General features: G+C 33.2%; 1 protein-coding gene across 4 annotated transcripts in view; it reads right to left on the bottom strand.

The window, feature by feature from the left end:
* Positions 1-15,778, bottom strand: part of LOC145936313 (uncharacterized) — a 283,300-nt gene that overhangs the window by 99,777 nt on the left and 167,745 nt on the right. For all 4 annotated transcript variants that reach the window (XM_083038404.1, XM_083038403.1, XM_083038405.1 and 1 more), the window contains 2 exons: positions 7,404-7,541; positions 1,452-2,344 (listed from right to left, as the gene is read on the bottom strand). In XM_083038404.1, coding sequence (XP_082894530.1) covers positions 1,452-2,344; positions 7,404-7,482 — 972 coding nt within the window. In that variant the 5' untranslated portion in view covers positions 7,483-7,541. The remainder of the gene's footprint in view (positions 1-1,451; positions 2,345-7,403; positions 7,542-15,778) is intronic.

Below are 15,778 nucleotides of genomic sequence, written 5' to 3'. Positions count from 1 at the left end.
TTTTAATTTTGTTATATTTTTGAATTAAACAACACGTTATAATGTAAATTACTATATAGAGAGAGTTTTATTTCTATTTTAAGCATTTTTTTGATTAGAAGATCATATTTAAAAAATAATGTCAGCATCAGAATTTGAAATTTGCAATGTTCTTAACAGAATGCTTTTCTGTTTTTCATCTTTTATGAGAAAGCATTGTAGAATCTCCGTGAAATTATTCAGCATAATCGCAGATCCGCACAATACGCTTGGTATAAGTGAAATGGATTTTATGTCGGACTTATATTAGGGTTATTCTACTTAAAAAGTTGTGATCGCGAGTAAATATTTAAGGCGGACAAATATTTCCCCGAATAACCGTTCTCTCTTAAGCAGTCATTTTACGGAAAAGGGGGCGACTTGGCAAACAGCACGGGCGATGTTTTATAATTAAGTTCCCTTCGAGTTGTTTGCCATTCTCGGAGCGGGCGACGTGCCTTGCACATTCATACGTATAGAGTATAGACGACATACACGCATACACGCACAGTGAATCAGAGAAGCACTCGTTTTCGTTCCTTGGCTCACCTTCGTATCCCACCGCAATCGGTTTCGCATTACGTATTCCGCGGAATATGAATCCCACGGGAATCTCGAGCTCTCTGTGTCCCGAGAGGTCCGAAACTTTGCCGTCCAACGAAGAAGAGCAAAATGGACGTGGAAATCACGCAGCCGAAAGGGACAGGAGAGAAGGAGAGAGAAACGGCACTGATTGAAATGCGAAAACTTTCGCAGCGACAAGACGGACGAGAATGTACACGCGGCGGACACTAACAAACGATGTTTGCAATTATAATCCGCGTCTCACCTCGCTCGCGGCTGCATCTTTCTCACATCCTCGTTCGTGGCTTCTCGCTCATCGCGCCTTCTCCTCAATTCGCACGATTTGACAGAGAGAAACGAGCGGTTTCCCTAATTGAATTAGTGAAGTTCGTGCAATCGATATTGCCTTAATCTTGCAAATTTTAATTAACGCTTGAATTTGACATACTAAAAAATATCTACTGAGAATTATATTACGGAAGCGTATTATTTTTCTACGAGACGAAAACATTTTAATTGTGATAATAAACTAAAAAGATATTCAAATTTAAGTTATTATACAAGCCCCGATTAATATCAATAGACGCTAAAATAAAATGATCACACATTCTTTCATCAACCAACACATTTATTATTTCCGGCACACCTTGAATTATCGCGACAGTCTGTCGTCGATGAAACGAAAGAGTGTCTGACTCGACAATTTCGTCTCTCTTCTCATTATAATTCGCCCGTTTGTCACAACGTCGTTGATCGTAAAGTTATAACAAGATTCATTCCCCCATTTTGCTTTTATTCGACGTTTCTCTCGTATCATCTCGCTGCAGGAAAAATTAATGAGACTAATGACAAACAAAAATGCGACTCACCTTTTTATCGCCCAGCATGCCGATTTTGCAGTCCAGCAAGACGATGCTGCCGATTCTCGTGGTGACATTCATCTCTCGATCGCCGTCCTCGAAGTACGGGCCGAATTTGCCGAAGGCGCTATCGACGCTGGGCAGGACAAACTTCCTGCCCGACAACGTCCTGTGAGTGGTCGTCTGGGATTGATGATCGCGACCGCGTTCCGTTTCGAGCGTCCTGATCGACGGTTTTATTTCGTAGAAGGCCTTGGTCGACTTGCCGGTTAGCAGTAGATTGTTCGCCGCTCTAGACTGATTCTTCCTCGTCTCGCCGTGCTTTTGCGTTTCGTCCATCTGGCCGACGTTGGTCTTCCCCTGCTGTCGACTGTCTTGATAGTCCTCCTCCTCCTCCTTCTCGTTCGGCGGCGGTACTTGGAACGAGATCGCCCTGATGTCCTCCACGTTTCTCTGGTCGCTTTCGTATTTCGCTTCCGTAACATCTTCCTCCTTCCCGATCGGCGTCATCGTCAGCCATTCGTCCTTTGGCTTTTCTATCGTAGACTCGTTCGTCCCTCGAGAATCTTCAGCGTGCTCCAACGTCGCTGAAGGCGCCTCTTCCGCCTGTTCCGAGTCCTCGATCCTCTTGAAGGCGAATATCATCTGGTCGTCTATGTATTTCTTCGACGCATTCTCGAAGTGAGCTTCAATCACGGTAACGAGCGAGAGCGAGCTCTTCGTCGAGATCGGATACTCGAACGCGCGGGCGGAAATAACTTCCTCGAAGGCCGCTGTATTGTTACCGCGAGACCAACTAGAGACTTCGACGGTGCGATTCGTCGCGATCCTTTCGCCGAGACGCTGATCTTCTTCGTCGAGATGATTGATGCCGCCATACACGACGGCGCCGCTCTCCGTTTCTACGTTAGAAAGCAAATAGCCATGTTACGATAAGTTAAATCGGAGCCGATTTATATGCGCGTGGTAGGCGGAAAATGTAAAGGGTGAACACAAGTTCGTCGACCGTGTTGAGGGTGAACATCGACATCCCGACGAGGCGAAGCGCCTCGCTTCGTCGGAATTTATGGCCTGGAACGGGGTAGGATGATCTCCCGTCGGGTGAGGATTTAAATGAAGACGTAAGAAGTGCGGCCGAGAGTTTTATGGGGTGTTCGAGAGAACTCTCGAGGGAGAGTCGATAAATGGCCAATCAAAATCTCAGATCTAAGGATGTTATAAAGTAAGATCGTATATATTCGAATCGTTTATTTTAAAAATTATATATAAATGCGAAATAAAAAGTTCGTTTTCATTCAGCATTATCTAATATTTATATAAAAAAGCATATATATATATGTATATATATATATGTATGTGTACATATATATTGTATATATAATCTCTTAATAAAAAAATTTAATAAACTTAAATTTATTTTATATAACATATGAAAATAATTATATTTCATGTAATATCACGTTGTCCAATTGAAAAATGTCATATATTTCGAAGAAACTTGAAACAAAACAAAAGCCGAAAACCTGTACGCGACATTCACTTGAAAATATTCCATACGATGAGAACCACATGATAATAACGATATGTAATTCCTTTGTGCGCGGGACAGCGATACGTATTTTCGCGAAACAAAAGTGCCGCAGGTTCACTTCCGCAGGAATTTCATTTTGCGAGCGCACGTATCATGGATCGCGGTTTTATTCGCAAAAGCACTGGCAAAGTTTCCGGTGTAAGGTTTCGTTTTTCCCGCATGGTTTCGATCGCGATCGGAGTCCATGAGGAAACTCGCGATAAACAACTCTCGTGGAAACTTCGCTCTACGAGCTTTCCGCCATCCAACGAAATTTACTTTAGTGCGATGAGAAATTTCTCTCTATGTGGATACAAATCGCTGTCATTAATACAAATAATACTTTTTTTACAGAATTGTATTGCGATAACAAATTGAAAGTTAAATAATATTTTTTATCGATTATTAGAAGTCGAATATTTCAGGCCAATACAGTAAATCTTTGTACGAATTGTCAACTATAGACATATTAAATTTAATTAACGATTAAATCGAATTATTCATTTGAACATGTAATATGTATAAAAAATATATATTTAGTTTACAATTAAATTTTGTAGCAAGAGAAAACTCTCTAATACATTGCATAATTTTTATTGATTATAATTTTGCACCTATCTCAATAAATTCAATTTGCATCTATTTCTAAAAATAAGTAATGTTTTAAAGATAAAACTTTTGCGTTGCAATGTTACCTATTGCGGGAACAGCTTTGTGTGAAATGCAATATCGTCGTAGAACATAGATTCGTCGATGTTCTCATGGGCTTCGCGCGCTATCATCATAATCCTATTTACGCAAGTGGATATTGCTCTCTGCAGTAGTAACGATCGCGATGAATACAGCCCTACGGTTGCTGTACCTCTACCACATTGAGTATGGGAGGATTATAAGATTGCTATCTGTCGTGAGACTTCTATCAGAAAGCGCATTATCCTCCTTTGTATCTTCTATTCTTATCGTTATCCAGGAACGCAGCCGTAGACTTTCATGTGTAGCTTTTCAAGCGCGTTCGCCCTTCAATTTTCTATATTTCGTCACAAGACGTTACGGTCCTGGTCTTTCTCCCTTCGCTATCTTTGTAACTGGCAGAAAATTGGAAATCACCAGAAAGAAAAAAGAGTCCGGAAAGAGTATACTTTTCTATCCCATTATGTTAAGCCTTTTTCAATCTTTCTTCTCTGGCTTACGTTTTAATACGAGTTTCAGATTTGTGGAACAGTTAAAAATGTTCTTCAAAATTGCATTAAATCATCTATTTGTTAATAATTTATAAAAGTTATTAATTTGGAGAAAATTAATTTTTAGTTCCTTATAATTTTAAATATATTCACATATATGAAAAGAAAAAACAAATTATATTTCTCTTTAAATTCTAAAACTTTTCAAATCTTTTTTATATATACATAACGTTATTCTATTATTCTACTAAATTTCTAAAATTATTTTTTGAATAACCAAAAAAATTTAGAAAACTTAGATTTGTATCTACACACACATAGGTACCAACCATGTCTACATCAGTTTTCGATATATAGGTTCGCGAAAACGTCGAAAATCTCCGATTGTCCGGAAGCTGCGCAAACGTCACCAAGCCGATATACACCTCGATATTTGACGACGGAGATCTTGTTTACGCGAATCGATATTGCCGACCATGCCGATAGCACCGGCTGTAATGGCAATAGCAACGGCGGCAGCAACGACAACGTGACGTTCGTTCGTCGTTCGTCGTTCGGAAGCAATTTACCGCGCGCTTTGCGTCGCGAGTGATCGATCGTGTCGAGCAACGTTGTGTAATTTTGGTCGCCGACGACGTTTCGTAATGATTTATAAAACGGCAAACGTGTGCGCAATGCGATTTCTGCGGAAAATCCAGAAATTGCTACATTCTTTCGTGCTCGAGTCTCGTTTTGCAGGGAAAATCAATATATTACGATTTATTTGCTCCGTGCTTTTAATCCTCGAGAAATTATTTGTAAAACGGCGAACGTGACCGGTTACGTGTAAAGAATAACTTTCCCAAGACTCTGAAGATTGTCAGATTTTTCTCAATAACTCTCTTGCTTGCGGAGAAAATCATTTCTATTGCAATCTATTTGCTCCGTATTTTTGAGAGAATTATAGTTTTAGGAAAATAATTTTGATACGACGCAAAGTCTCTTTAAATTTCAATATTCGAGCGTATTCCGCTTATGTTCGATTAACTTCCGATAGTATTATCAAAGTTCTATTGGCATATTAATCTTTGCTATGCCGGGATTACACGTATTATTATTCGTGACGGTCCCGATCTCTGTGAACATGCTCCGAATAACAGGTTCTGTGATAACAGATAAGGCGATCGTTCGTCTCGGGTTTTGTTGCCGATGTGCGAAGGGAGCGAGAGAAGCTTTTTCTTCAATCCTGCGCCCTGAATGTACCCCGATTTGTGCGAATGATTGATCGCCGCCGTGCGATATCGGCGTAGCTTAAAAGCGCTATATTGCTCCGATAGTGCAAGTGATTCGTGCAAAATTTCGGCTATTAGCCGCGCGCCGCCCCGCAAAATGGAGATATTCCTCCCCGTTTGTTCCTTGTGATTGATAACTTCCGATCGCGGGTTCGTGTAACCGATGCATAAGTAACGTATCATTTTTCATTCGCCGCGTCTGCACATTTCGCGCCTAATTCCCTTTTCCACCTTCGAGCCGAGCGCGTTTTTAGCCCGCTATGCGGATCGAGCGAAGTATAGGTAACCGCGCGGTGCGCAACCACCTATCTCCGCGCTCTGCAATTTGTCAGCATGGATTTACGCGTGTCACGTGTGATAGACAAATTCACGGGACGTGCGAAGAAGGAATTTCCGTGGATTTATTCCTACGGACGCGACGGATGCACTCACAGACGAACGTCGGTCTTTGAAGGATCGAATCGCGAGAGAATTCTATAGCCCGCGAGGATCACAATTAAAAATGTAATATCTTTACGAGATAGTACTTTTAAGGATTAAATAAAGATTGATATAATTTTATATGCTACGACATAATTTTACACTTTTTGTAATGTAGATCTTTTTTATCTTAATTTTTCTTAATTTTTAAAAACAAGTCTCCAATAAAATTCAAAACTCGAAATTATATATATATATATATACACAACAGATATTAATTATATAAAAAATATATAATAGATGTATTCATTATTTTTTCAATACTTTCTAATAAAATATAAAAGTATGTTTATCTGGCAAAACATATTATCTTAATTTATTTGTCCATCTTTATGTAATGAGATTGACAAAAGTATTATTTACTCAAACCAAATAATTGGTTATTAATAAATAAGAAAAAACTTGGTTTTTGTTCTTTTAACATTTAATTTTAAGTAATTTGCTTTTATATATCTATATAAAAGCAAATTACTTAAAATTAAAATAAAATAAAAATAAAAATAAAAATTATTATAAAACATAAAAATAATTATCTATTTAATGATACAGCTACAGTATCTATCAACAATGCAATCTAGTTGTTTGCTACTTTCAAGTTTCGTGGGGCGCGTGAAATTGCGCGAAAGAGCGTTCACCTACACCTACGAAATGGTGATTGCTAAAGCGCAAGAAAGTAAATTCCGATGAAGCTATATTCACAAGATTGTATAGGTATAGAACAACGAGCCCGGTAGATACAAAAGAGTTTTGCCCTCTTTATCCTACCGGGTACGGTTGTTGTCCGTTGTTACGACTCGACGCAGCTAGGCATTTAGGTTAATTAAAGATCTTCGTATTCCGATAAACTGAGATGAATGAATCGTTCACATTTACATATAACAATATTACTGCGCGCGAGTATTCAAATCCCATTCGAGATTCATCATGAGTAAATTAGTGAATGCGAAAACTCTGACTTTGAGATATAATGCAGAAAATATTGCATAACTTTTATTGTCAGTATTCCAGGTATTGAAGTTGCTCCAATTATTTTCTACTTTACTAAAGTGTTGTAACGTTTTACACATGGTGCAAATTGTGTAATAAAGTTTTATAGAAATTTCTATTATATTAATCCATTAACACATAATTCAATTTTTACGTTACTCGTAAATGTTATGTATATAAAATATAATTTTAAAAAATGACTAAACCTTCAGCATATACATACATATTGCTTATATCATATAATTCTTTTTGGAATTTTGTTCAGAAAAATACATAAATTTATATTTTTCGATAATATAATATACGAAATCATATTAACCATAAGTATATACATGAAAGTAAGTACAAGTAGATGAAAGATAAAATACTTAAATTGAAAGAAACGGTGTGAGTCTTAGCAAACATTCTATTTCTATTATATTAAAAGCGTGCTGATATTAATTAGGAACAAAATCAAATAAAAATTATTTACCTGACGTAGTGGTAGTAATCATGACAATGGCGATGATGCCGAGCACCATGGTGGTCGGCTGCATTCTCCAACCAGCCATCTCGAAGATCTGCGCGATCTCAGCCCTCAGGAATCTGCTCCATCTCGTTCATCTTCCCCCTACGACAGAAATGGAATAATTATGTTAATAATACATAAGGATTATAAACTGTAAATAATAATTTTTTAAATTATAATTATACATTTAAAATTAAAAATTACAGCAACAATTCTTGGAAAATAAAATTATTACTGATTTATTTTAATATGCTTTTTAAAAAAGTTCCGATTGTATAAGAAGAGAACAAATTTCTTCAAAATCTCTTCTCTTCAATTCTAAAGAAATTATTGAAAACGAAATATTCAAATTTCTATCAGATATGTGGAAAGATTTTTAATATATCTTTACATATCTGCGTCTATTTATAATTCTTTTGCTCAGAATAGATAATATATTGCTTCTGAATTTGTGTCTTCTTTTGGCAAGAAAATTTAACTTCGAAACTCGAATAACGCGTCGGAAAAGTGTACATTTATTTCTCGCGTGAAATTACTCTCGTCTGGATGGGTTGGCGAAAACATTGAAGAAACACGTGATTCGTTTCGTTTTACGATGGCGAAATCGAGAAGTTCGTTGTGCCAAAGTTCCAACTAGGCATTGTTAAAAAGGATCGTTGAAAAGTAGGCGCGTCGTAACTTTTACTGCGCTACTTTTCAAGTTTTAATCTTCTATTGTAATGGGTGCTATAACGATTGCGCGATGTTGAATCTTTTTCCACTTCTGCTAAAGGAATAAATCGTCGAAGGGTGGCCAATGTGCCTTCTGATAAGCAGTACTGAAAATAACATTGATATGCTAATTTTTCTGAATAATTATTTGAATATAATATAAAAAATGTTATCTTAATTTTTTTCTCAAATAAAATTATAAAAAGGGAAACTGCAATACAATACTATAAGAAGAGTTAGATTTTATTAAGTATTATCTCTTGAAAGTCTTTTGTTCCTCAAGATAAGAAAGATAATGACTCCATTGTTCCGCTTAATGGTTCTATTAATTACATTTTTCTCTTTCGTTTTTTTTCGCAATTTTTATATTGATTTAAAAAATAAGAAATAAGCAATAGTTTGTATTACCGTTGTGGGGGAATATTGCGAGGGAAGAGCAAAGTCCTTCACGAGTTATTTGATACAAAACCGACAAATTGCATCGCGTAACTAACGTGTAATCTGCCCATGGCATCACAATAATCGCAGTTAGCAGGCAACTTCGAAGTTGGCGTTTATAGAGTTAAACGAGTACAGCACCAACGTGTTTCGAGTATTCCTAGAAATGTTGGTTGAGAGAATCATCTACAGTTTGGCCATATTAATTCGCATGACTAAACGACACGTGAATTACACACAATCTAGATTTATCGCGCAAATAATAGTTGCACACACATGTGTTGACAGAAGATATAACACATAGGAGTGATTTTGTTAATGAATTAATCTTCTCTCTTTGTCTTTCTCAGCATGTATATCTAATCATAAACCATATACCATTTTATTTGTACAATAGAAGCATTTAATTTCACAATTAAACAGTATTGTTATCCTGATTTTTTATTTTATAAGTTATGATTTAAATCTCATTTAAAATAGCAATGAGTTTTAATAGCTGTAATAAATCAATCAATCAAAGCATAATATGTAGCAAAAGATAAGTAAAAGAGATAAGTTTTCTTCATTTACTATATATTATTAATATTTTTTATATAATTATAATCTAAAAATAAAAAATTATTTTACATACAAAATAAAAAATTTTATATAATATCAAATATGTATAATAGCATAAATAATAGGATATGTATAACATAATATAGACATAAATAACAATATTTTCAGTCATTTTATGATAATCACTGATACTCCAAATCTCCAAATTCGTGCGAAATTTTCTGAAATTTGATAGCTAAGAACAAGAAGAATTTATATTAATGTTGTTATAAATAAAAATTCGATATTGAACAGATTAAACTACTAGAATATCTACTGCACGGCGAAATTCACGTTTACGCAGCGTGAGGCAATTATTAAAGAGCTACCCGTGATTAAGCTTGCTTCCTTAGAAATATTATCCTCGACCTCGACCACGTTCCCTAATTTGCATCCGTCACCTCTAACAAACACGATTTGCTCGTCTTTCCGACATTGACGGATAAATAAAGTTTTTGAAACAGCTGCAGTTATTAGTATACGTCTTCGTACATCTCATCGATCAGAAATCAAAATTGTTGCATGGCGCTATAACGTTTACATTAACTAAAAATAAAAAAGAAACAATAATTAAATAAAAAGAATATCTGTAAAATGAGAGAAAAAAACGTTCGTATAATAATTATGGAAAAAACTAAATAATAGTTTATACAATTGTATAACATAATATTTAAAATATTAACTGTAAAATTCAGTAATTAAATAAATAAAATAAAGCAATTTCTTATAATCGAATAAATAATAATGTATTATTCAAAAATTAGCTTATATTTATACAAATACGTCACTCATATTTTTATTCGCATTATTCTTTTCATATATATTTGTAAAGTATTTACATTTATAAACCGTTATATACAGCATGTTAAAATCGTTTTATTCTGTTTTCCGCAAAATAACTGCGTGTTACTATTTAATACCCATCAGTTTTTGAGATACGCTGTCGATATATCGACAAAATTCACCACGTTATTACACAGTTTCCGTTAATCGTTAGCAGAGTGACGGTATTTATTTTTCGCGAGTGAAAATAGAACAGTATTAAAATTTATTGAATCGTGACATGTAGTTGCACTCAGGTTGTCAATAAAACAAAATATTTTAATATTCTCACACATAAATATAAATTGGCTGTATTAATTTATTTGCTTATTTATCTATTATTATCTATTATCTATTATAGCTTCTTTATATTGTAACGAATATTTATATCTTGTATATATATTTTGTCTAGCTATATAATAACAAGATCAATACTCAAAGATTCGTATTGACTTATTGTTTTAAAATAACGAGAAAATTTTTATTTCTTTTTTAATTTTAATTTTTATGTTTTATCTAGTTTATAAACTGTATCATTCATTTACATAACTTTGTTGCGAGATAGTGAATCGAAACTCGAATTATTCGATTTGATAATTAGAAATAAGTGGAAAATTTCCGAGCGCTATAATCGTGATTAGGTGACACATTTAACATTTTAAAATCAAATAAATTTAGTCATTGTGCATCCAAACTCAATCAATGAACACTCAAAATTATTTTTAAATTTTCTTTAATAAAGTAACTTATATAGAATCACTAAAATATTTAATGTCAGATATTATCGGTAAGATAAGATCAGATAATTCCATTTTAAATGGAAATTTCATCTAGAAATATGTAAATCTATAATAAAAAAAACTATAGAGAATTTCAGACAGTCTCGAGCACGCGGCCATTGCATATATAATTATGTCAAAAAGACGGACAGACGTCCGACGATATGACTACGCTTATCGCAGATATGAACAGAGAGCAGTTACGACGCGGAGTCTCACAGCCGACTACCAATTATAATGTTTAATCAGACGAACGTAATTATACGTACGGATATATATACGGTGCGCTACCACTTACCGAGAGTCGAGACGGAACAAGATTGGCCGAGCTGAGAGAAGTCAAATATTCGTACAGATATGATTGCATAATTCCGCTCGGCCTCGCATGGCATTTCGAGAATTTCTACGTAACACGAAAACTTTGATCTCAAGATTTCTCCTTTGATTCACGAGCTGTCTCTGTGCAAGCGTCGTAATAGTAAATCAACTACAAGTCTTCTTTGCAAGTTAAACGATGGAATTATGCGTTTAGCTTACTTTTGTGCTTTCACAATACCACGATATACATACATACATTATTCACTCGTAGAGATCGAGGGCTAATTCTTCTTGCAATGTTAAATTATGCCGAATGCTTTATTTTTTTTTTTTTTTTCTAAATGTAAACTGATATTTAATATTATCTAATTACAAATACAGGAACTCATATAAATAATTATTTACCAAGAAGGCTCATTTAATTTTCAATTAAAATTTTCACTGCATACGAAGTATTTTATGATGATTAAATTTTCAAATTTTTAAATTACTTTTCGCTACATTACTAAAGCAAAACTGCTAATTAAGAATAAACAATTCTGCAATTTTTCAACCAATAAATTTGTTTGCGTTATTGCTTTTTTTTTTAGATTTTATCTTCTACTTTTTCGATTTATAATGTATTATATGCTCAGAGATATATTTTTTTTTTAAATCACAATACGTGTTACGTAAAAGCGAAATTCAAGAACATTTCTTGTGCAAATAACGTTTAGCGGCACATTACGAGGATAAAAGCGTATATAATTTAAATCGAAAGTAGCCAAGAAATATTTCGTTAAGTTGTTTGCCTGTGAAAGCTGTTCTTGTCAGTGCAAAGTTTCGTGGATTCTATCCAAGTGAACCAGACGTTTCACTTACTTTGATGTATATTGGAAATGTTGGCAAAACTACGCGCACAAATAAAAAACATTTTAACAAGGTGAGTTATACCGTAATGTTACATAAGTCCAAATTGAAGAATCATGCATATATCGTGTACATTAAGTTTGTCGATAATTTCAATAATGTGCACGTCAAATCATATATTTGATGTTGATATATGATACAATTAAACTTTATTACGCGTAATATTATTTTGCAATTAAATTCTTGTGCTAATAAAACAAAATATAAAGTTTATACTTTCAAAGTGAATGTAATCTTGAAACTTTCTCTGAAATTGATATATCATTTTAATTTATATAAACTTATCTTGCAGCTGACAATTATGGCATCGTACATATATTACATCCTAACAGAAATAATTAGTAAAACAGTAATAATGAATATAATGAGCATGAATATGTATGATAAATATGGGTATAATAGTATAATAAATAAATACAAGAATAAAAATAAGATATCAAAAAAGATAAAATGTTAAGAAAATAATTTGAAAAAAATAATTGCCTTATATACATAAGTTTTATTAATTAAAAATATCATAGATAAGAAAATGAATCTCTCTTTGCCCAAAAATATAAGTCTAAAATTACAATAAATTCTTTCGTACGAAGTTTTATTTTTGAAAAGATTGATTTTTAAAATTGTAAATTTTTTAACACATTATAAAGATTTATTTCTGCGCTATGTTACGAATATCGTATTTTATGTAACTTTCAAAAATCACGAATACAATGTATTCATTAACGTTAGCCTTTGCTTACAACTTGCCTTTAAGTAGCTCGCGGCTGTCTAATGGTTATATTGCAGAATCAAGATGCCGCTTGCACTTACTCGCAATGGGCATTGTTTGTCGAACTCCTCCAACAATCGCGTTAACAGGCTGTTCCCGCGGCTCATCAATATCGCTCGGAAGTTCTCGCCGCGCGAGTACGACCAAGTTCTCCCTCGCTTGCGAACACGTCGCGTAATAATTATAGGGCCGTCCACACTTTCGCGAACGGCGGCCTAGTTATAACCGGCGGGATGTCTCAGCGCAGTTTAGTTGAGGCGATTTGGCATGAACTTTGGGGCTGAGTTGCAACGACGGGCTCGATAGTCGAGTTAATAGCAATTAGCGTCGGACGAACGCAAAGCCGGCTGACTGTCGGAACTTCCCCGATGGATATATCCGTCATTAGTCGTTAAGTTCGGCCGAGTCATAATATATATATATACATATATATATATATATATATATATATATATATATATATAATATTATATATATGCGCTACACAATTTCTGTGAAGCAAGTTTGCCGTAACATCACGTAACATTGCCGTAGCACTGTGAGTAATAAACCAGAAGAATGGGACATTACGTCGTATGAATGAATTTTTTATCGCAAATGTGGCTGCAAGTGGTGCCATTTACTGCCGATAAATGAGATTCTGAATAAATAAAATGCAGCGATAATCTGAGCTTACTACAGAGCAAATTGTAAGAGAGAGGTGTTAAACTTGATATTAAAATTATGAATATTATTATTTTTGTGTCGAGATATTTTTTTAATAGATAACAAAAAACATTTGATAAAATTTGCGATTCTAAAAAAAATTAGAACTTTCATATAAAGCAGCTATTGTTTTTATTCAGTTGTCGAATAAGCTTTCACTCAAAATACGTAAATTCGACGAATATTAAACTCTCAATAATCTAACATTTAAATTATGCAATCATCATTTCGCAGCCATAATTCTGTATCACAATTCCTGGAATTTTTCAAATCTCTCACCGTTGCGAATAATGGTGCGTTGGCTAAATATCACTCTCCACTTTACTTGCCAATTATAAATGAGGTTTCACAATTTTGCTGCCTGGGAAGGTGCTAACGTCTCATTCGTAATACTGAAACTCTTACATCAACTACGAGGCAGATGGAGGCGAATCAAGTTGTTGAGCCAGTTAAACTTCTTAACTAAAGTGCGAGGTAGCTACTTAATCGAGAGGTCGACTTAATAATTTATTCCTCATTTCTATGCTTTGCCCGGAAATTCTTCAGAAATGTAATTCACCAGAAGTAAAGAGCAAAACAACTCTTTTATATATTATAATACATTTCTATTACAATTAATATTAATAATTAATATTAGTAAATATTAAAAGTTATTCTATATAAAGCATAAAATGTACATTACATAAAATATACAGGTTATATATATACAGAAAAAACGAAAGTTTTTTAATTAAATAATTCTTTAGATGTATATTTCCAAAGTTAAACATCTAAACACGCTTTAGATGAATAATTTATAATTTTTTTGCCTAACATTATGACTAATTATTCATTTAAAGCATGTTAGTTTGGAAACATATATCTAAAGAATTATTTATTTTAAAAAACTTTCATTTCTTCTTTATTTTCTTTCGAAATATTAATATTGCAGCTTTAAATAATTTGAAAAAGAAATTTAAAAAAGACAATAAAATATATGTTTCAATGCATAAATTATTGTGCAGAATTTATTATTTTCAAGATTGTACTCTCAAGTTAAGTGTATCTGAGATTAACAGATATTACTTTATTAACTTTTTTTCATATATATGTATAATTCTTACATACATTCATTTCTATATCTTTGATTTTTATTTACAGAAGTAGTTACTATAAGTCATCTGTAATATAAAACTGCCGTGCATGAAAAAAAATAATACTTAATTTGTATAAGCAAGCACAAGAAATTTCATTAGAAAGTATAATTTTATGACTCAAATTTAAATACATACATAATAGTAATGTTCAGTCTTGTAATTTTGAAAAATAGAAAATATTAAATGTAAGAATGATATTTTTGAATATCAAAATCAAAAGTTTGATTCATATTCCATCAATGTCGATTTTATTAAAGTATGTGCAAATATTTTTTCTTAATAAATGTATATTCTTAACAACGTGATACGTGCAGCATTATAAAAACAATGTTAATAATCTTGAATATTTAAACACTTTAATATTTTAATACTTCAAAGTAGAAGGCTGGAATTTTATGTATAACGTAATTTGAAGCAAAGAGAGAGCGAGAGTTTCATGATACAGAAATTTGTTTGAAAGAAACTTTAACATTTATTGCGATCCAAGTACCTTTCTAACTAATAAAAACTGATATCCTTATTCCGCGCAAGAATAATGAGTAAAACTTATTGCTATTAATTAGTAAGGACAATTACAAACTCGCCATCTTTCCGGAAAATTAACAAAAAAAAAAAAAAAAAAAACATTTAAATCTCCGCGACGTGCAAATTAATACGCCACATTACCATCACCATTCTCTTTGCCGGATATTCTAATTAACGCTGACTGTAATGCACCGCGGCGCACTGCTGTAATTCGTTGTAATAATCTTCGAGATAATTAATTGCGCGTGTTTACTATATGATTAATTGCGCACCATATATTCATTTACCTGTTTATACTGGTAAAATAACAAATGCGGCGAATAATATTAGAGAGTAATGCTGTTTCCTTTTTCTTCACTTGGACGATAGCAGCGTTACAACAAGATTGTAAAAGAAAAAAGGAAAACAGCAAGAATGGCATCTTTTAATATAAATAAGCAATTTCAGGAGTTCAAATTCTAGAGCTCTCTCTAATAATGCGAAGATGTTTATTAATCCATTTTATCAAAGTTTTAAAAAATTATATTAATTAGAGTTTTAAATAATTATATTATTAAAATATTAAAATTAATTTAAAATATTAATATATCTTTTATTTTTATTTCTCAGAGTGTTTAATATATAGTTTAA

The sequence above is a fragment of the Prenolepis imparis genome, unplaced genomic scaffold, assembly GCF_030444845.1.
Source record: "Prenolepis imparis isolate NDT839.2.m4 unplaced genomic scaffold, iyPreImpa1.0 SCAF_5, whole genome shotgun sequence".
NCBI classification, from domain to species: domain Eukaryota; kingdom Metazoa; phylum Arthropoda; class Insecta; order Hymenoptera; family Formicidae; genus Prenolepis; species Prenolepis imparis.
This window is presented reverse-complemented; position numbering and strand designations above follow the sequence as displayed.